At 36.8% G+C, this 23,741-nt stretch overlaps 1 protein-coding gene across 5 annotated transcripts in view; it reads right to left on the reverse strand.

Annotated features, from left to right (window-relative positions):
* The window catches only part of zbtb16a (zinc finger and BTB domain containing 16a), a 112,978-nt gene that overhangs the window by 47,788 nt on the left and 41,449 nt on the right, over positions 1-23,741 (reverse strand). For all 5 annotated transcript variants that reach the window (XM_042710880.1, XM_042710879.1, XM_042710876.1 and 2 more), the window contains exon 3: positions 9,568-9,665. In XM_042710880.1, coding sequence (XP_042566814.1) covers positions 9,568-9,665 — 98 coding nt within the window. The remainder of the gene's footprint in view (positions 1-9,567; positions 9,666-23,741) is intronic.

Here is a 23,741-nt window from a genome sequence, read left to right on the forward strand (position 1 = left end):
ACTGTGCCAGTGCCTGAAATCTGCTGATGGAACTGCACCTCTTTCACCAAACTGGTTTAAATCAGCATGACCTAAAATGCCTGCAAACCAGAGGCTTGAGTGATATGTGCGGTTAGATCTGCAGGGTGGTATCCCTCTGATGCTGATTAATTATCAGCCATTCTTGTGAATGAGTGATGAAACCTTGATTAGATCAAGCTATTCCCTCATATGTATGTCAGCAAAGTGAAGTTATCAGTGAGGTGAAAGCGATTGCGCCATAAAGATTTACCATGATATAAACTGAGATATGGCACAAAACAGCTTTCTAGACTGGATTGCATCCAATGTTTATTAGTGTTGTAAAACAATAAAAAGGCCTTTCGGTCAGACACCATCAAGAACCCTGTCCACAATTTGAACAGTTTTGCTTGCAATATTCTAAAAATAAAATAAAATAAAAATTAAATAAAACAGAATAAAATAAAATAAAACAGAATAAAAAAAATTTAATATTGGTTATATAAAGCTATATCTAATTTTACTCAAAGGTATCAAAAATAGTAATAAAACATTAATATTCATATAAAAAATAAAATAAACAAATATAGATAAATAAATATATACGCCAGTCAATTGATGTGTTGTCTTGTCACCGAGACCCTAAAATTCACCAATCATGAAATAGCAGCATCATTTCAATTCATAGCTGCCCATGCATTCTGACAGCAGCACGCAGGAACTAAATGCATTCCCTGCTGTAGTTGCGCCTCTGTGCATTTTGCCGTATTTTTCAGATTGCTTGTTGTGCACACGCATATTGCATGTTTGTGTGTGTGTTTTGCTGTACCGCTCTCATTTCCAGCAGAACAAATTAATCTGTGCCCTTCCAGCTACGCTCCCTTTTTGACAGAGGCTGCTCAGAGGAGAGAAATGATGAAGCAAATCCAAAATTCAATCGCCTGTGTTCTGTTTTAGAAGGCACATGGTGTACTGTACAGCCCATAAAACTCCCAAACAGCCTCCAGACGCTGCTGCAATCACCCTCCATCAAAACACTTTGTCTCGCATACAAAAATAAGACCCGGCATTGAGCTGAATACCAAATCAGCCCATTAGAGCACAGGGGCACTTGCTACTTAGCAACCAAAGAGATTTAAAGCTGCAATACCCGACAACAAAGGACTAAGATCAGGATCTTTAACAGGGTATTATAGCTGGTGTGAGCTTATTCCATGTTTTAATCGAAAAATGTTAACAAGATGATGGCTGCAATGAAAAGAGGCAGAGGAATGAAACAAATACCAAACATCCTTAAATGGAACCATCCTAAAGGGAAAAAACAGCATAGTGATGCCGCTTTTTTTCAGGAAGAGCAGCAGAAAGAATTGTGAAACATTCCAAATATGAGTAAAATTCTAAGCTAATGTGCATTTGAGTAATAACAAATGCAGTAACAGAATAAAACACTCTATATAGTAAAAAATTACAACAAACTGCAAAATGCACTGTAATATCAAAATCAATTTATATATATATTTATGTGTGTAAATGTGTGTGTGTGTGTGTGAATAGAAAAACAAAACAAAAACAATAATCTTGCAAAATGTTATTAAAATAGTGTGTGTGTGTGTGTCTAAATACACACACACACAATATAATTCACACATGCAAAGCTGAATTTCATCAGCCAATTACTCCAGTATAAAGTGTCACATGATCCTTCAGATCAGTAATACGCTTTTTTTTTTTAATATCAATTTCTTTTTTATATAAAGAAAACTGTCTCTTTCATGCTCATCAAGCGTGAAGAGCATTTAATTATAATCAAACAATACAGAAAAACACTTCTTAACAACAATAATCCTTGCATAAAAGTTTAATTTCTTAAAAAAAAAAGAAAGAATAAAAAATGTAATGGTTTTGATCTAGTTTTAAGATAATTCATTTTAAACAAATGCTTTATTTTTAACTGTGATGCATCAAAGAATCTGAATTTCCATCAGGTTCCAAAAAAATTTACTCCAGTATCCATTACTGATGTCACAGGCATGAAAGAGATCCTTGTGACAAATTATTGCTGAATAGCTTTGCATCACAGATTTTTTTTTAATGTAAATTAAAAATTATCGTAATGTTGTATTTTACATTTTTCCTGTATATAAAGTATTTGATGAGCATAAGAAAATCCTGGAAAAAACTCGCAAACTACTTTTTGTGTGTGTGGATTCTTTTATGCATCCAAAAAAAAAAATTAAAAGCCAGAATGAAAAAAACTTAGGAGCATTTTTTTTAGGTCAAAAGAATACACGTCTTTTTTTACGATAACAATACATTTCAACATCAATTGTCATGTGTTTATCTCACTTTTCTTAATTTAACACATCCTTGCTGAATAAAAGATTTAAATGTCTTTTCCAGCTTGAAATCTAAGTCAAAGAATAGAACAATTAAGCATCCACTTGATCCCCTACATGACCATTTCAGTAACTTGACTGTAGGCTCTCTTATAAAAAATAGTTAGAAAAGACTATGTACTCTATTAGTAAATAAATGGGTTCATGCTCTGAGGCGCTCTTTTTAACCATAACTGTTTTTTGCATTTCGTTATCAATTCAAAGAAAGCTGGTACTGAAAAAAGTGACAAAGCACAGGTTCCAAAAAAATATTGCACTTCAAATAATGAACAGTTTCCAGCCACTGTTAAGACATCAGCATATAATAGAAAGAGAATTGTTAAAGATATTGCCATGTGACACCTGAAGTTTGTTCAAGTTGTGCAAAATAGATGCTAAAAATTCAGCACTTTCCCCTTCTTCCGCTCCGTCATTTCAGGGAGCTATCAGACTTAATTTTAATGTAAAACTTAAAATAGAAAAACTTTAATGCGCATCTTCTCACTTTATCGTGACCTAACAAAACATTTTATCGCAATATTAGAAAAACATTTTCCTGTTTTTTAACATTAAATATATACCCACATAGCATAAATGGCTGAAATGCCTTGATTCAGAGCATCGGAAGAAGATGGGCCAGAGCCACGCCGACTCTACAAAAACATAAATTTTTCTGATCCGGCAAAGCTTTTGTACACGCGGCAGGTCCACACTCTGTGTAGTGTGTGTGTTCGTTTTATCACAGACGGGGGCGCTGTAGAATGAAGCAAAATCATCCGTGTGTTAAAATCCTGAGGCGCTGGCGGGTGTCGCCAGTGGCGACCTCAGCAAAAATGTCACTCGCAAATTAATATTTATGGTCGCAAATGCGACTGTTTTAGTTATATATATATATATAGGTATGTATGTATATATATATATATATATATATATATATATATATATATATATATATATATATATATATATATATATATATATATTATATATGTATAGTATATAATTTGTGTATAGTATATACACATACACATTTATGTATAGTATCTACATACATATTTAAACACACATGTACAGTATATAAGATGATGACCAAGGTTATATGACGATAATTTATAATTGTCTATATACACATTTATTTACATATAATTATATATCTAAATGTGATACATCCGTTTTGTGGTAAAATAGAATCGCTTCATTGTAGCTGTCAAATGACTTCTTTACAATGCTTAAGGAACTGTTTCTTCAGTTTGACACCAGGACTTGAGGTTTTATTCAGATGAAATCATATTATTTAGGGATGCACTCAAGTCTGGGAGTTTTTATAATTTCGTGTTCATGACTTAAAACATTAACCACAAACATTAAAGCAGACATTAATATTTATCATGCCATCCGAGGCTGAGAAAAATTGATGTGCAGCTCACCCCTAGGCATCATGGGAATAAACTCTTGTCAGCTTTTTGATGGGATGTAAACTTGTCAAACAATTACAGAGCCATTACCCGCGTGCGTAATCATTTCTCCTGGACCTTATAACGGAGGATTTATGTGGCACATAATTCAAACGCTGTTTTAAATGGGGATTTAATGTACATCAACAGGTCAGGGAAAGTATTACGGGTTTAAACCACCAGAGAGAACTTAGGGCACGCAGCCAAACAGAAGCTCAGGCCATTTATCCACGAGGCCCGTCATCCCCTGACTATTGCACATGAGGGAGGGACGGGAGGAGGAGGAGGGTGAGACGGGGGCTTTATCAGCTGCTGTGAAGAATTTACATGAGAGCGTTGAGCACCAGGGCATTCTCCCCCTTTGCCCCCACTCTTTATTTAGAGCCCTTTCTTCCATCCCACCCCTCCTCCTGTCCCATTTGCAGGCTCTCTATTTTGGAATATGTGGCTTGGAAAGCAGTCAAGTTTCATTAATTTCTAGTTTGGGTACAGTATGTTCCTGGACTCACATCTGCGAGCGATCATAAACGCTCTGGAATGTTGGCAGAACATCCAGACCTGCCGGCAGCTGATGATGTCATCACTGTGAGGGAAGAGCTGGCGAGGGGCCAGACTGTGGGAGCCTGGCGCTTTCTGACAGAGAGAGAGAGAAAGAAAGAGAGAGCAAAAAGAGGGAAATGCTCTCTCTGTCTTCTCTTTTCCTCTTCCTTCATGCCTCACATTTTTCAGTGTCTCTATTCAGCTGCCTATTGCAGTGATACTGACAGAGTCATGTACATGAGAGAAAGACCAAAGTTAAACGTAAATAATAAAATTTAAGAAAAAACAAATCTCCCCGTCACTTGATCCAAGCTAGCAGGAGCGAGTTGTGTGTAACCTTGAAAACCATGAACCAAATTATACAAAACAACAAAAACTTTTTTTGGAGCTGTTTGTTATAAAGATTGCTATAGAGATGATAAAAAAATTACTAAATGATCTAAATTTTACATGGGACATCAAATGCCGACCCAACACAGTACTGTTCTAAAATAATACTACTACTAATAATCATTATTATTATTACAATATTCACATATTACATTTTAAATTATTTATTTTTTGATATCTTGTTGCAAATTAAAAGCAAATTAATATTGATAGAATTAAAAAAACGTTTTACAACATTTGAAATAAAATTATTTTTATTGTTTTTACATAAAAATATATAATTAAAAAACATCATCATTATTTTTTTTTTGTTATTAATATTATTGATACAATACTTTGCTGGGTCAACCTGACGTCCAATCCTGACGGAAACATAGTTGAGAGCCACTTGCTCTCGATTATACACAAATCCACTAGCACAATTTTGGCTCACTGTGACTTCAGATTATGCTAGGGTGAGAAATGAAAGCAGTTCAGAAAAATAATTTTTCTTAACGTGAAGAACGAAGACACAGAACTGCTCCTGTGCTTAAACACAGTGTCAACACATGCAGCTGAGGACATGAACCAGGAAACCAATGTGAAATAGGCTGACAAAAGCGCCTACACAACGAAGAGAATAACTCGGCAACAATGGAGCTAAAGAACAGCCTGCGGGCCTAGTAACACAGCCATAATTGAAACTGCTAATTCGCTGTCATCAAAAGAAAGAAAAGCCCATGTGCTTGCAAGTCAACTTGAAAGCAACAGCAGATAGATAACAATAGCCAAGAAAACGATTCCCATTTCTTCTAAACGACTAGGTTACAGAAGAGTTTACAAAAACTTTACAAAAAATAACACAGCCACAGTTGCATATAAGAGTGATTGCAATGGCAAAGGCACATGCCAAGCTGCTGGATAGTGTACAAGGGGTCTTGCTGTGTTAGCCCTGTCTCAGTCTACTGAGCTAATGAAGTCAAGTGAGGTCCACTGGCTGGGCCCTCTGGAGAATAACACACAGACTTAATCAGCCTGGGCCAGGAACTTCGCCTTGCTAATGAGAGTGTTCACACAGTCCCCAAGAGTACATGTGCATGTATGTGGACAGTTCAATTCACCCAGCTTTGCAGGTAGGTAGAAAAAAAGAGCCTGCTTTTTATCCATTTTGCACCAGCCGCAAGTTACTTCACCTCAGGTCAGTGACTTTCTGTTTGTCCCGAGAATTGCAAAAGCTGCAGATTAAAATAAAAATTGTATGATATATGCAGAATAGCCTATACTGAAGACGGTAGACATGTGAGAAGCCAACATGGGCAAGTTGCATAACATCCTGGAAAACATTGAAAAAATTATCTAAGTAAAGGGATTATAATAATTATAATATAAAATACTTTTAGGAATATGTATATAAATATAAAGGGCATGAAATATATTTAAAAAATATTAAATTATTATTTTATTAAATATATATTAATAAAGTAGTAGTTTGGGCTACATACAAAACATCACAAAAAAAAAAAAAAAAAAAAAAAAACATAAAAAAAAGCTATGCAAAGAGATAATTATAATTATATAATATACATTTATAATTATATTTTAAATATATAAAAATACAAATACAAAAACAATTGAAAATTATATAATACTTTATACAGGACAATTATTACTATTATTATAAAATAAAATAATTAGAAAATAAAATGTAAAAAAAAATTTTATACTACAAAAAAAGTAGTATAGTAAGTATAGTCAGTTAAACTGCAGATTTAATATTATATATATATATATAAATCCCAGCAAAAAGCTTAGCCAATACTTCCAAAAACTAACCAAAACATAAAAGTTAAAAATACAGATGATATATGCAACAGCCAATGTTGATCTGTAATCCCACTGAAAAGCTTTGCCTCCCCTTTCAAAAAAGGATCAAAATATGTCCCTTGGCTAGCATACCCAGACCACGCTCTGCACTCTTTGAAGTCACAAGGGAAGCTCACATAACACTAATAGCCTAGTCGTGCTCCAAATGGCTGAGTCACTTTTTTTCCCTTTTTTGCTTCAGTGCTGTGCTGCCTCACTACCCAGCAGCTCCCAGACCATGCTGACCTTAAACCTGAGAAAAACACACACACGCGCACTTTTCTATTATCAGCCTCTCACTGCAATGCACTTCCACCCAAACTCCAGGACGTGAGGCCTCGAAAGCCCCAGAAGTAAAAAAAACAACAAAACAGCCACCACAACCGCTGCTGTCAGACAATAATTTGGAAAAAAAAAAGACAACACAGGAAAGAAAAAAAAAAAAAAAAAAAAACTGGCGCAATATTCACTGTACATACTGTACCCTGGGCTGTGGCAGGCAGCCCAGACTGGCGCTCTGCCAAGTCCACAATAAAACAAACAGAGACGGCGTGCACCAGCCGAGAGGAGCGAGGGGGGGTATGTGTGTGACTGAAATGGTACACCACAATACACACAACATACCTAATACCATTCTTCAGCACCTTCTCCTGAAGACGAGGGAGTGGAGGAGGTGGAGGGCAAAGCCACTTGCTTGGTGTCACTGATAAAAATCAAACCGCTCAGAACAGGAAGGATAAAAAAAAAACAGAAAGTTTGCAATGAAAGAACAAAGCAACAAAAAACAAAACAAAACAATCAAAGAGCCGCGCCATGTCTCTGCCTCTCTGCCACTGTCTGTGTCTATAAAAGTGTTTCCACTGAAAAGCTTCAGAATTACACAAGAGTGAAGCTCTCAAGAGCCAGACTGCTACAAACAAAAACCAGGTTAGCGCTGTGTGTCAAGCATCGAGCATATGAACGTTAAAACTGTTTTGTTCTAGGGTTTTTTTTTTTGTGTTCTGTTTTGATGCACTAAAAATAAGCCGCCTCGCAATCCTCGCTTATTCCGCCTGTTGAGGTAGGCTGTCTGGGGCTGATTCTTTTGGTAAAGATCTTAAGGAATTATGCTGTTTTAAATGCAAAACTATCATGATTACCGACATTTCTCATTTTTACAAGGGTGATGTAAATTTAGGGAAAAAACAGAAACTGTACGTGGGAGAGTGCTTAATGAACACGGCCACCTCATGTGCAGATCCCATCATCATGTCTACTAGTGTTTTCCATCAGGATTGTTTCAGATATCTGAGATCAGTTCAGAAGGATTGTGGAAGAAAAGTAGAAGAAAAGCAGGAAAAGAAGATAGAAACAGGTATGATGATGATGAAGGTGGTAGTGGTGAAGAAGAAATGCAAGGGAAGAAGCAGCAGCAAAAGAAGTGGAGGAAGAAGAGCAGGCGGAAGAATAAGTAGAAAAGCAACAAAAACAGCAGAGGAAGAAGCAACAGGTGAAGAAGCAGCAGGAGAAGCATCAGCAGCAGAGAAAGAAGAAGAAGCAGAAAAGAAGATGAGGGAGCGAAACATGAAGAGGAAAAACACCTTTTGATATAATAATCACAGGGTACATGGTCCAAAAACAACATTGCCGCATGAGAAGACAATATTAAAACAAAAAACACCCAAACCAAACCAGAAAATGTAAAGACTAAGGCAAACCAAACAATAAAAACACATAAAATGAAACGTGTGAGGCCCCGCAAACACTAACAACACATCAAATGGCACTCAGTCCTTCTGTTCGGAGAGTCACTGAGCAAGTCAGTGGCTTTACAAAGGCCTTTTTGAAGCGTTCTCTAGCCCACAGTCTCATGCAACCCAGCTTCTGAGCACAGGATTATCCGCAGTCATATTATCCAAACTGCACAAGCCAGTCTCCCATAAGGATTTCTGGATTACTATAATGACACGGAACATACTTTCGCACGAGTACAGGCGTCTCTGCGGGTCAATGCGGAATACCAAACAGAGGTATTCATCTGAGTTCAGACTCGGCCTCTTTGTCTCATCACAGAACAGCTCTCATAAATGTCACCATGCAGTACATGCTCCGTGGGCTGCCATTATGAGCGCACGAGTACTACAATATCTCCACAGAGTCTGTTATTGAACATGCATCTTGGGATTTGAACAGCCTCTAAAATAAACATTAGATATTTCCTTAGAGCAGCGTCTGCCATGCTGAGTCGTGCATGAATTGAATTGGGCGGCCCAGCGTGAGATGTCACTCATCTCTCCACTCCACATGTTTTTAAATGTCCCTGCAAAAAGTCAATCTCATCTCACTATATGAAGATATTGACATCGAAATATTCCACCGCTGCGAGGTGGAAAGTTGGAAAGGTTTGGTGGTGTAATCTGTGAGTTTTTCTTTTTTTTTTTTTAACTAATCTAATCTAAACCCCTAATTACTGTGGAATCAATTACCTCGGCACAGCACTTGCTCTTAATTATCATAAACCCAAGTGCGCTCGATAGGGGGGCAAAAAGTCTACAAAATTTGACCATTGTGCATATCTGCTGTGCGGTAAGGACTTTGGCTTCTCTGGGCTGTGAATTTGGCAATCGCAGAGGGAGGTGAAGGGAGATTCCTGTTGGTGGCCTGGGCTGAAAACCTAGAGTCCCAATGCTTTTATAGACACTATATAAACCAGATTCACTACAGACCACAAAAGAGCACTTCTCTATTAAAGAAAAGACAGAAAAAACAAAAACACATACAACCTCCGAAAATCAACTGGAATCAAATGTAGATTTTCCAGGATTCTACATATAGAATAGATAGATATATACTACTGTTCAAAAGATGATTGTAATTCAGTACCTATTCTTGTCATTCCAATTCAACTTTCAAATGCATGAACATAAAGTGAGAATTCAGAACTTCACCCAACCCTTAAAAACAAGCATCTGTGTTAGTGATGTTACCTGAGTGAGACAGCAAGTGCATCCTTAGGCGCAGACTGTCTAGGAAGCGTTTTCCACAAAGCTCGCATCCGTAGGTCTTCATTCCGCTGTGCAGCTTCCTGCGGGGAGAAACAGAACAAAATAACATCAGCCAACACCGTTTATGTCACTCGCACAAAAACGGGCTTTCGAAAGCACCTGGGTATACTATGAGATTCGATTAGCGTACTAAATGGCAAAGACAGAATGGCATAATTTTACTTCCCACCACACAAGTCCTACCGCTCCTCTTACACCAGATAACAAGACAGAGGGTATATTAAAACCAGCGCCATTGTTTTTGTGAAATATTAAAGTGAGATTTGTAAAACCGCTGTTTATTTTGAGACAGGAATAAACCAGTGTTTGCAACCACTTAAAGCTAAACTTGCACATCTCCCTGTCATCAAAAAATTTAGCTGCTTATTTCCATATTAGACGATCGTAAGTATATTTAAGATATTTAAGCATATATAAGTACATTTAAGCCTGTCACTAGATGTCATGAAATGCATTGAAAGTGAAAATTATCAATGGCAAATGCTATTTCAAAGTCCTATTGTTCATTCATTCAGTTCCCCAAGCGGAGATGAAGGAGCCCTTTATCTAAACAGGAACATATAGATGGCCATGAGTCCCCAGCTGAATTTAGCTGCAGGGTCCATTTCAAACAGGGGTCAACTTTTCATGAGGCTAAAAGAGAAACATTTGTTCTCTTAAATTATAACATCTCTGAGTATCGGGGAAAGATTAACCCAACAGAACAAAGTCACACAAAAGCATGTGGCCCCACTGAATTTTGAGTCAAGTGGATTTTCAAAGCAATTATCATAAGTTAAGCTGCTCAATTAATGTAGGTTAGTGTCTAAAACAATGTGGAAGAAATCTAAATTTGTCAAATCTAAATTTGCCCCCCCCCCCAAAAAAAAATTAATAAAAAATAAAAAGTGAAGAACAACAGCAACCACTAAGTTTTTTTTCTTCCTCCTTTTCCCCTTTGGTCATGTCTTATCTCTTGTCAGCACTGCCACATGGAGTCCCCATTGAGTACAGGAAGAGACAAAGATCTCCTTTTGTTTCACTGTCCCTTGAATTAAGCCTAAAACCTGGTGCAGACTGACTATGTTTAAGTGTATTTACCATTTCTACCAATAGCATACTGCTTCGGCCCTTAACCCATGTGTGGATTCAAATCAAACCGTGAATGCACATGTGCGACTTTCTCAGGCTTGAAAACAAAAGATCCCTAGCATCTGCATCTTTTCAACTGCACTAATCCTCAGATGCATTGCATCCGATTACTAATAAGTAGATACAATCAAAAGTCAACGCTAGTGAATTAACAAACTCAGGCTGGTCACAGCCACTCGTTAAGAATATGAAACTCAGTCAAAGCAGGTACAGTAAGTGGTTTTATGGGTAGCGGTGGAGTGACAAGCTGCTCAAAGTACGAGGTTTGTAAGAATGTTGCGAGAACACTGGCAACTTGCTGCAAGTAGTGAACTGAATTGGTTTTTATTAGCATGCTTACAGCATTTGGTAATTGTTTCCAGAGTGATAATTAGCTCATTGTTTGCACTTTAGTGCCAAATGTATACATCCTTAATGAGGAACAAAGATGTGTACTTTCTATTCATACTACATAGATAACGCACACTGTGAAAAAAGCTTAAGGCAGGTTTTTGTTTCTTTAAACTGAGTCATTTTCATGCTAGTGAAATCCATAATCTGTTTGGTTCAATTGATTCTTTGGTTGATTCTTCTATAAAGACACACTAACCAAAAAATATTTTTAACAAACAACCCCTCGTTACTGTTTGAAGTTGTGAGAATAAGTATCACATGCTGGGTCATAATGATTTAAGCTATTATTCTCTGTTCTTATAAACAAGAACTGGCAGAACATGGAAATAGTGGCAAGAATTATGAAGCAAGGAAGTGTGGTTTAACCTCAGCGAGAGACAGAGAGAGAAAGAAAAAAAAAAACACCAATGGAAAACCATTTGGGGGTTGTGAATTGCAAAAGAGATTTCAGAAAATAAACAAAAAAAGGGGGAAGGAGAGAGAAAACTTGCAACGCATCCAAAATCCTGATGGCTGTCTTCTAGATGGGGATTGTGGAGACCCAACAAACAAAGAGAAGAATGAAGCAGCAAAGCCCTTTGGCAAGCTGCAAGTAATTAAAAAGGCCTGTAAACGCCTTCCAGGATAAAGGGCACTTCAAAAGACGGGCGGGCGAGTGCGCGCGCAAGGGGGAGCTGGGAAAAGCCAGGGGTCTGTGCACCTTTGGGATCTGTGCTAATGCGGCACAATACAGAGATACTGTAGGGGGAACACTCAAAGGCCTTTGTGTGCCTTCAATCTAGCCATTGTCCCTCTCCTGAGGTCTGAGGAGTACGCGCTTCCACTGATTAGAGACTGACAGAGAGCACATACTGTCGGAGTGACCCTCCGAGCCCTGAGGGGACATTTGAGAGCCGATAGAAGGCAGACTGGCTACTTGAGGCAGGAAGGGTCGACTTTCACTATATACTGTACATTAGAATAAGAGACTTATGCAATCATCTAATGCCAAGTTCACTACTTGACAAAACTTTTACTGCCTTTACAAATGTCACTTTGAATAAGGGAAAAAAAAAAAAAAAAAAAAAAAAAATTGTATTATTTTAAATAACAACAAAAATAAACCATAAAAAAATTTTAAATAAAATAAAGAAAAACAACAGCAAGAAACCAAAAAAATTTTTATAAAATTCATTAAAAATAATTTAACATGCTAAAAAAAAAAAAAATTAAAAAAAAAAAAAACACTGAAATAAAATTAATAAAAACTACATAGACATACATAAAACAAATGAGAGAAAAAAAAACAAAACAGAAAATTAAAGAAACCAACTGAAATGAACAAAAATAAATAAATAAAAACTCATTCAAAATATGAATAAAAACGTATTGTGAAAATATCTCGATGTACTGTGGTGGATATTTAATCGTACATGCTTATATTAACAATGGGTAACCTACAAAAAAAAAAATTTCTAATTCAATAAAATATAATAATAATCTTTAACCCTCTGGAGTCTAAGGGTATTTTTGGGGCCTGGAGAAGTTTTGTCATGCCCTGACATTTGTGCTTTTTTCAGTTTCTTATAAATATCTAAATGGCTAAAGTCTAATCTCACTGTAATCAGCACAAACTGGGCTATAATAATATGTGAGCAGCATGTATGTACATGATTTTGTTCTTGAGAAAAAAAATGTTATGCGTGGTTAGTGAAAAACTAAAAATGTTAAATCACTTGAATAAGGCAATAAAACACATACAGAAAATTGGTTCCCAGATATTTTGAGAACTGGAGCATTGTAGCCTAGAATTTTTTTTTTCTAAATGATGTGAAAATCATCTTGTTTAATCACTTACAGAAAACAATATATTGATTTAAATTTTCTAAGACACTTTTTGTTTGTAAAAGTCATATGCGAGTAGGCGTCAACTATCATGAATTCACACCTGAGAAGACAAAGGCCTGCATAATGAGCTGCATAATGAGCCATTCAGTCACCTGTGTCACTGAGAGGGATGAGTTACAAGAAAGAATGTGAGGACAAAATAAATGTATATAATTTATGTTTGTAGTTTATTTAGAATATATTTAATTATCCCACAACATAATTTAATATTCACTTGTGAGTGCAGTTAAACAGTTTATTAGGAAAAATCAAAGCTGACTTTCAAACTGAATTTTTTGCATCATTACTCCAGTCACACAATCCTTCAGAAATCCTTTTAACAATCTTATTTTCTACAAAAAAAACATTTATTGTTATTATTATCATCATCATTATTATTATTATTATTATTATTAATGTTGAAAAGAGCTGAGAATATTTTTTTTTTAGGTTTTTTAGGGGGGATAAATTGAAAGAACAGCAATGATTGTTACATTTGTTACAGTTACATTTATTGGTACATTTATATTATTTACATCAAGCTTTTGAATGGTATAGTAGTGTATATTGTTATTGAAACTTCATAATATTTCACTTGATTATACATTTAGTCAGGAATTATAGTTTGGAAAAAGTCTTTGGAAAAAAGTCTAACTAATAAAATGTTTACACGTTATGTGAAAACTAGTACAAGTATATAAATCAATAAAAAGAGACTTACTCATGTTTATGATCTCTGCTGAATAAAGTGCTTCATTCTTTTTTCTGAGGAAATCCAAATCTCAAATCCTCAACCACATGACATCTTTTTGGGGTGATTATGTCTTATTCCTCTCATCGCGAAGCAAACAGTAAAATAATAAAAACTTGAAGAACAGTCTCGCTGCGTTGTCTTCTGTTGTGTGGGCGTATTCAAAAGCCGCGCGCTTCAGTGAAACATTTGAATCTCAAAAGCGCGCTCGGCGCGGGGGCGTGGTCGCATTAGAAGATAATGAAGGGAGACGTGAAAAAACGGACATCGCGTTGTTTTCATATGGATTACTTTATCACAGAATATTTGTTTTCAGCAGCACTTGTTTAGTTTAAAAGTAGACATGTCAGGCTTTCTATAGATATCTCTCTCATGTCTCTTCGTTGAGTATTCACTGAGTTACAGTTCATTTTAATGACGCATTTGTATCTGAAGATCAGCGCAGACAAAGGCTGCAGACAGCACTCCTTGTTTGTTATCTTTATTTTATAAGTGCAACAAGTTTTGTTGTTATTATGTCTGTATACAAAAAAAAAAAGTAGACCCTTTACAGATTCGATTGATGTCTTGCACTTATCTGTACGATCAAAAACTGAAAGTGTAATTTAAGTTCTTTTCGGAAAAACACTAATAATATAATAACAATGGGTAATCTTTAGCAAATCTCAAAATTGAATATCCATTAACACTAATAATATAATAACAATGGGTAATCTTTAGCAAATCTCAAAATTGAATATCCATTTTCATACTGTACTGTCATACTGTCATGTGATGCCTAAATTCATTTGCAGCATTTACATTTTAGTTATAGTGCTTAACTTTTAATTTAAAGACAAAACGGTGTCTGTCATTAAATTTTAATTTTAATTTTTGATTTAAAGAAAAAATAGTTTTGGTCATATACTGGTCATATATTGGTAGTCAATAGTATTGGTCATATATCGGTTGTTAGCTATGAAAATAAATATCAGCATATCAGTATATACCACTGTGCATCCCTATTTTTTTTTAATGAAGGGTAATTTTGCATTTGATTTTACCTTGAATAAAGCAGTCAGAAGTTTACATGCAATACCACTGTTTGCTTAAAATCAGAGGGAGCTAATTAGTTTTATCTGTGCTGCATTTTTACAGGTCCTTGGGGAGCAAGGGCGACCCTGAATATGACATGCTCAAACCTGCTTCCAGCGTGAAGCACGGCAGTCCTGTCGTAAAGGCAAAGTCGCCGGGGCACCTGCCCCTGCAATTACTACAACTTCTATTTTCTGGACAACCAGAAGTAAAGCCTCTGTAGATTTTATGGGACATATATGCCCCCCACATCACCTCTTCAAGACACACACACCTCGTATGTGTGAACTATGGCAGTTCCTTTCCCCCCAGGCCTTTCCAACCAGCTGTGCTTTGGGTATGCCACAGAAACTGTAGATGGTGTGTGTGTGAAAGCAGAACAGAAAGGGGAGGGGTGGCACTCTGTGTGCCTGAAACAGACTGACTGTAGTCATTAAAGAAGCAGGCATAAAACTCTCAAGCCATTTACTCAGTTAATAAGCGACTTTGTCTAACAGTCAGTTTTGACAACGGCAATAAATTTTAAATTTATGTCAACAAAACATATGCTGAACACCTCATTTCAATGCCGGAGTGGCATGCTGGCTCATAAATCAGCCCTGTGTTTGAAACCCGAGTAGATTACAGGACTGTGTTATTGAGCTGTTAGAGCCTGGCCCATATAAACCTGAACTTTCACACTCTTGAGTGGATCTCAGGCTGTACATCATAGCAAGGAGTTCCCCTGTCAGTGTGGCCCGCTCGGTGCCCCCCAGCAGGCCGGAAACCCCAAGAATACTATGTATAAAAGGCATGCGTGTAGCTAAATTTACAGATTTTCAACAATGACTGGTTGGATGCCTGAAATGACTACTTGTCTGATCAAAATCAAAATACTGTCATCATTTACTCACCCACATGTTGTTCCAAACCAGTATGACTTACTTTTTCTCTGAGAAACACAAAAGAAGATATTTTGAAGAATGCTGGTAACCAAACAGCTTTGGTGATCGTTGACATCCATTTTATGGCCAACAACAAAAAAAACCCCTGACATTTCTTACAAATTGCTTTGGTGTTCCACAGAAGAAAGAAAGTTAAACAGGTAAACAATGACAGAATTTTAATTTCTTTTGGTGAACTATGTCTTTGAATAAAAAAAAAACCTGTTTTAAAAAGAGAAGTCAAAGAATGTTAAAAAAATTAAAAAAATAAACACCGGCTAAACATAGCATTCAAATCTGCATGAAACGCACAATAACTTCGCTCAACAAGATGTCCATCTGAATGTGTTTGGCTTTTCAGAGAGGGTTTAACCATCTTAACACCTAAAGTGCCATCACATTGTCAACAAACTTACGTGGCAATATTGCACTTTAATGCTTAATCCAACTGTCAAAATATTAAAAACAAAAAAGATGACAAACGCAGTGTACCTACTACTGTTGAACAAATTCATGTCAATGGAGATGACAGAAGAAAGCGGGAAAGGTTAGCTCACCAGTGGGAGTTTTTTGGATTCTGCAAAAAAGACTGCAGCAAGTGCTGATCAACAGTTAACTCTTTTTGTGCAATCTTGTACAGCTATGGTTACTTTTTATCTCCCCCATCCTACACTCGTATTTTGAATGTCTATAGGCCAAAAAACACCAGAAAACACAAAAATTAAATGTACCTGATAGCATTTATTTTTTATTATTTCTGTAGATATTCCGATAATATTGTTAAACAAAAACATTCTAAAAACAACAAACAACTACATAAAAACTTACATTCAGGCAGCACCATAAAAAAAACAAAAACAATATAATTTTTATATTTGATAATTCAAAAACAAACAAACAAACAAACAAACAAACAAAAAAAAAACTAGTTGACCTCAACTAATTGACACGACTTTGTTGGACAATAAATAAATAAATACAAATAAATAAATAGCCCACTCAGATATATACCATTACCTGCAACAGAAGAGACCGAGGGAGTTTAACAAATGCATTTAAATTCCCTTCAATAAACTTCTTTTGATTTTTTAGCTATATTTAACTGAAGGAGCTGATTCAATGCTAAATGTTCATGTCTCTCATGACAATAAACTATGCTCTACTGTCTGTCGTCTACTGTCCTCCACTTTGTTCTTTTCATCCTAGAGTCTTTCATCTGTCTGGCCCTGCCCCACTGAAACAGGTTGGAGTACTGCTAGGCTTAAGAGCACCGTGCTTAACAACTGTGGTGGAGGGGCATGCGACACTAGCATTGGGAGAGGCTACGTATGCTAGGCCAAAGAAACGATAATGTTAAGAAAACCATGGGAGAGTGCAAGGCTGTTCCTGTGAACAGAAAAGCTGGCCAGCACTACAAACCAAAACACTCATTCATCCCCATTTACAAACTCACACTCAATCCCTAAACTCCCACTCAACCCCATACTGGCCCATGTGCACACTCAGATTAAGGTATTTGTAAAAGGGGGCCAACAACGCACAAGAGAGGGAAAGAGAAAGTGGGGTGGGGGGGCAATCTGTCAATCCACTGCTGCACTTGAGCTTAATAGAGATTTCAGTGAGGTGTTGACACCACGCTGCCACAACATTACCATAATGATGATTAATGTTAATTGACTTTTCAAAAGATCCTCTTTATTAAAGGACAGTTGACTGACCTCGGCTATAAAGTGTTTTAATATTACAAAGTACAAATAGAAAACTGAAGAATAGAACAACAATTTCTTATACTCAACAAAACATAGTGAGTATGAGACCTCACTCACTAATATAAACCTGTAAATAAACTGTTAAATTTAAACTGTTTTAAATAAAAAAAAAATAAACAAACACCTTTCTAAATAAATATTCAAACAAACAAAACATATATATAAAAGAACAGTGTTTACAGGTTTATATTAGTGTGTATGTGTGTATATATATATATATATATATATATATATATAAAAAATATATATAAATGTGTGTGTATATATATATATATATATATGTATATGTGTATATATATATCAGGGATAGGCAACTTCGGTCCTGGAGGGAAATTGTCCTGCAGAGTTTAGCTCCAACCCTAATTAAACACACCTGAACAAGGCAATCAGTGTTTTCGGGATTACTAGATAGATACAGGCAGGTGAGTTTTTATGAGGGCTGAAGCTGAAGGCTAGAGTAATGGCTGCTGAAAAATCAGGAATTGCCATCACAGGAATAAATTTACATTTTAAATTATATTAAAAATAGAAAACAGTTTAAATTGCATTTAAATTGATTTGTAATTATACCGTAATAATTTTTCACAAATATTTCAAATAAATGCAGCCTTGGTGAGCATAGGTGTCATTAAAGCTAACTTTCAAATGGTAGTGTATATATTAAACATATACATAACATAATAAAATATAATTTTTAATATTGATTTTAATTCAAACTTTCACAAACTGTTATGCTATGTTATAATTAAATTGAAAAAAAAAAAAGTAATAAAAGTGGTCTTCGACTTCAAACTCCACTGGATATGAAATAAAAAAAATTGAGTACTAAGTAAGATTGAATACTTGAAGACAAACATAAAAAAGAGACAAAAAAACTGGTTTTGTCTCGCTTCTGAGGGATGAGACATCCCTAAACTGACTGTTTGCGGTATATCAGCTTTATTTTAGCAATCTTCGGTGAGACTACCAGCATGTCTTTTCCCCAGTCTTTTCCAGTCCATTAAGAATGAATGAGGCAGACAATGGCGAATCAGACGGCGAAAAAACAAAAAAACAGAACGACAGCATCAACAACAAAAACCAACCAAATTTCAGCTGTTCGAGATAAGCCCACCCTTAACCCCTGCAACTGCATCCATGAAAAGCCATTACTGCGTTTATGAGCCGTGCGCCACTTCTCCCTCGCTCTCTTTATCTCTTTCTCTCACACACAATGTGGTTACGCTCTATAAGATACAATTGTGCTTGAATATATTATTTTAACAGACAGAAAATTACATAGTACTGCCAGTCTCTCTCACTGTTTACCAACCCTGTCTTTATGTCTATCCTTTGTTTCAAGATCTTTTTTCTCTGCCTTTTTTTCATGATCGGAATGTATCAAATGGCTGGGTAATTCTCAGTGGCGCAGGCTGTTTATCAGAAGTCCTCCTGTACATATCAATGACTCGGCCCTCTCTCCCTGCAGCGAGACATTCATATGAATTCCAGCCACACTCACACATACTGCAAACTCGTGCTAAGCATAGATGAGTAGCGGTTGAGGAGAGACACAGACAGAAAGCGAGACAGTGTGAGAGCTGAGGGTGGCTGCCTTTATTATGATCCAGAAAGGGCTTTACTCCCCACTATACGCACACCAACACACACTGATTTCACCTACGGCTTGACAGATAAGGACAGACAACATTTACAGCATATTGTGAGGATGAGACGAGGATGAGACAAAAATGGCAAGCAATCAAACCTTTAACGGGTCATTTTGCAAACAGCAGCCAAGAATTCGCTCTGTTCTAAAATGTAGCAAGCTGCCTACACAAGCGTTACGAGTACACTCCCTAAAGCGAAGGCTGTTAGTAAAGGTAGTTAGCATGATTATACTGCTTAAAGATATGGTCACATTGGTGAATTTTCAAAATTTTGCAAGCAAAAAAGGTGCATTGTAGCCATGTGCATGCACGAGCACGCAAAATTCCAGATCGCATGGATTCCTATTGAAATGAACAGATGTTAACCTTTGAAAATGTACAGGACAATATAAATATGATCACACCTTAAAACACTTGATTCTGGCCAAATTCTATGGTAGCATGAAAACAGAGAACGACAATTGCATAAAGAATTTGGGAAAAAAAACAACAACAACAAAAAAAACCTCATTCCATACCAAAATAAAAAAAATAAACATACAAACTAAAACAAACAAACAAACAAGCAAACCCTACATGCACAGGTAGGGCCCTATGAAATCAGTTTTATTTTTTCCTAAATTCCGTTTTATTTTTTTCCAAATTCCGTTTTTTCCGTTTTAATACTTTTGGATTCTGTTTTTTTTCCCCGTTTGAATTTTTCTCCACTCCTTTTTAATAGTTAAATTAAAATGAATTAATCAAAAAGCATGTCTAATTAATTAAAACCATCAAACTTATAAATTTTCACATCAATTTAATAAAAGTTTAACAAAAATTAAACGTTTAGGGCCCAATTAAATGTTTTTTTTTTTACCATATTTTTTGTTACCAAATTCTGTGTTTTAGCATGTCTAATTATTTGAATGCATAAAACAACCTAATTTATTATTTATTTTTCTTAAAGTAGCCTTACGATATTTTTTTCCTCCTCAGAAATTCTGTGTTGTGTATTTAACATTTTCTGGTTATCAAATTAAGGCATAATATAAATTAATTTAATTTATCTTTTAATTGCTGAAAATTAAGCAAATTTTTTTTTTGGCAAACAAAGGGGATTAACTATTCAAATTAAAACATGGAAGAAAGGTTGAGTGATTATTCCTTAAGAAATAATGTTTGTTTTATTTTAGTAGTAGCAGTAGTAGTAGTAGTAGTAGTAGTAAGCTATGTACATTCTACTGAAAATACAATATTATCCAGCTCCAAAAATAGACTTCAAATTAAACCGGACTTTTATTTTGACGGGTTGCCATGAATACCTTTACAGTTCTGTGTATGTGATATGATGCAAGTTTTACTCAAATCAAACGGTCAAATGCTCATGAAGTGACTCTCAGAGCAGTTCTGAGGATTTCGTTCATGTGTTTACGTCCTCATTTAGTGAGATGGCAGATGCTGAAATCACCGCGAGCGTCACGCGCGCTTTAGTGTGTTTCAGAGTGTGTGTGTGTAATCCACGCGTCTGCACCATTCATTAACAGAGACAGGCTGAACATGTATGATTCATATTTAAATCGACTTTTAAGGATTAATAGTTACAGATACTAGTCCATATCGCGATCTGATTGAAGTGTAATGACCTACTTTTGATTAATTCATTCAAAATTTGACAAATTCCTCGACATTCCGCGTTAAACTGTGAATTCTGTTTTTATGACTGGATTCCGTGATACTGTCCGCGTTTTCTGCATCACGGAAATCATAGGGCCAAATAAATTATTCAAAATATTTATTTATATTTATTTACTATTAAATGTATTTAATTTTTATTAACCAATTACATACTAAAAACTGAAATAACACTAATAACAACAACTATAAATAAATAAATAAAATAAGCTAAATACATCATTCTAAATATAAAAAAGTAAAAATAACAATAATAATACAATTCTTAATAAATAAATAACCTACACGTATTCAGGACAGTTCGATCAATCAACAGAATATGGACTATTTTTCACAATACTTCTTTATGTACACTATGTCTTTTTATGCTTGTTAAAGAATCATTAGCTTAGTGTTCAAAATAAATTGCATTTCAGTCAGTATGCCAACTAAGAAGATACCTGCTATAAGTAGGCAGGCCACAGACAGCAAAGCAGCTCACTAGGTTTCGAAACAGAGCTGCTGTATTTAAAAACCATAGCCCTGTTGCACAAAATTACCAAAGACGCCCTAAACATTCTTTTTACACGCCCGATGTCATCAATAAATCCCTGCCTTGTTTTGTGGATCAATCTTGTTTTTCGGCGAACATCCCACGCTGGGTGGCTGAACCACACCGTGGAGGCTAGGTTAAATAAGCAGCATGTAGTCCAGGCTCTTATATGAGAAGGGAGGGGGGTCTCTTCAAAAACAAGACAGTGAAGGTGTATTGGGATACTGGGGAGTTGAACAAAGCTCAATTATGTTGTCCGGGGGAACGACACAGCACTCCTTTCATTATCCTTTCGAAGCCTCTTTTCTGTGGAGTCAACAGGCAGAACTGTGGCGCATTAGCCGCACACAAGAGCTCTGTCAGGAAGTGGGCTTAAGCCGGCGCTCCTAATTGCGCTACCTGGGAAAAAGAGACCCCCCCCACATTCTAATCCACAATTTATACCTGCACCCTCAACAGCAGCTCAGGGCAAAGGATTCGCACCTAATGCCTCATTCACCAGCAGCCATTACGAGACAGCCTCTGTCATTAACCTAATGACACAAACTAGAGCGCTATGACCGGCGAATTTGCCAATAAAAGGGATACCGTGAGGTTTAAGGTTATTGATGGCGACAGAAGGAGGGGTGTCTTTTTTTTTTGAGGACACTCATGTTTGCAAATATATCAGGTCTGTGTTCAGTGATTAGCTCTGTGATTTGAAAGCCTGTGACACTTACAATAATAGCTGTGCCGGCTAATCAAGGGTTTGCGCTTCTTGGTAAAAATGAGACCGAGAATGGAGAAAAGGAGAGAGCGAGCGAGTGAGTGCGGAAAGAAGAAAACAAGAAAAGCGCTGGGTTAACTGACATCTTTAAGCCTAGCAGAGTGTGAGGTTAAATGGCAGCGCTAGCTCCCAAATCCTCTTTTTCTTCTCCTTTTATCACAACGCCAGCCTCTTTCTATCTCTGAATATAGCAATTCTTTCATTTCTCAACATTCCTTAGCAGTTTGTTATGTTCTTGTTTTCCTCCATTGCCATTTGTTGATCTTCAGATCTGTGAGGCTAGCGCACACAAGCGCGTCGTGGCTCTATAAAAAGCCCCAGACGAGAGTTCCCTCCGCCATGCATTATTCATGGGCATCACCTTCAATCAAGTGGCAGAAACCTCAAGGATGTCTAACTTTAGGTCTTCTCTTTTTGAAAAAGAAGACAGAAGCAGGCAAGAAACATTCCAGTGTGTCTTGTATAATTTATTCCCTGTTCAGATGACATCAAATACTTGTACCCTCTTGTGTGTTCCAGTTTATATCTGCCATGCTCCGGGAGAAATACATTTCTTCCTGTTCTAACAAGCCGGCACCTGTTACATTAATAAAGATGAAACTAAATAACAACTTGTACAAGGTGGAATGTGCAAAAACACGATGCTAAAATTTAAGAGGAACAGCCTGTGAAGCGGAGCACAGATGTATTATTATTACCATAAAAAAAGCCTTAACCTCAACTCATCTCATCATTATCAGCACCTGCTATGATGCTCTTTGTAAACAGACATGTTTGGTTATCTGGGAACGGGCACAAAAAGGACATTAAAGGCTTGCGCAGGCCAGTCGATGAGATTATTTGAGTTCTAGCTGTTGCTTTCAGAGTGTTACGCAACAACTTGAGGAGGAATACGATCCGCGGACAGTGACAGGTGGGGGCTCGCTGGTGGTCCATGGATTTATCGATTTCGTTTTGGTTTGATTTATGCTTTTATTTTGGTCACGCTCGGTCCAGACACTTCGACTCAACTTAACCTCACAAAAAAAACACGATAAACACCAAACACCTCCGCCCTGTGCTGTCGTGATACCACCCCGTGCCTCGCCCTGGGCCGCGGTGGGGGTTTCAGGTGTTCGCAAAGCCTACACACACACGTACCCTGCCAAAGACATGGTATCTGCACAGTCATGCCCCCACCCTCTGCCCTGCTCGAGAACAGTCTGAAATAGCCAGGCTGTAGCATCCCTCTGCCTGCGGTAAACAAGCCTCCTGTCTGGCACGGCCGAGCGGCATCTGAGCCCAGCTACGTGCAGAGTCACTGTCCCTGTTACTCACCCACAAACCAGCCTCTCACCGAGAAAGTGCCATCAACAGCTCGCATGCAGAGGAAGACAGAAGAAGAAGAGGAGGGGAGGAAATAAAGCCGTGAAGACATACTGAGATATTGAAAGAGAGACGCTGAGAAAGGGTCAGACAGAATAGAATGGAAGCACACAAAACACAGCAATGTCAAGAATGTGTGCCATATTAGATTTCTGCTGTACGCGGGACATTGATAATGGCTCTCATAGAGTTTTCGTGCCACTCCG

This window comes from Cyprinus carpio, chromosome A21 (genome assembly GCF_018340385.1).
Source record: "Cyprinus carpio isolate SPL01 chromosome A21, ASM1834038v1, whole genome shotgun sequence".
Classification (NCBI taxonomy): Eukaryota; Metazoa; Chordata; class Actinopteri; order Cypriniformes; family Cyprinidae; genus Cyprinus; species Cyprinus carpio.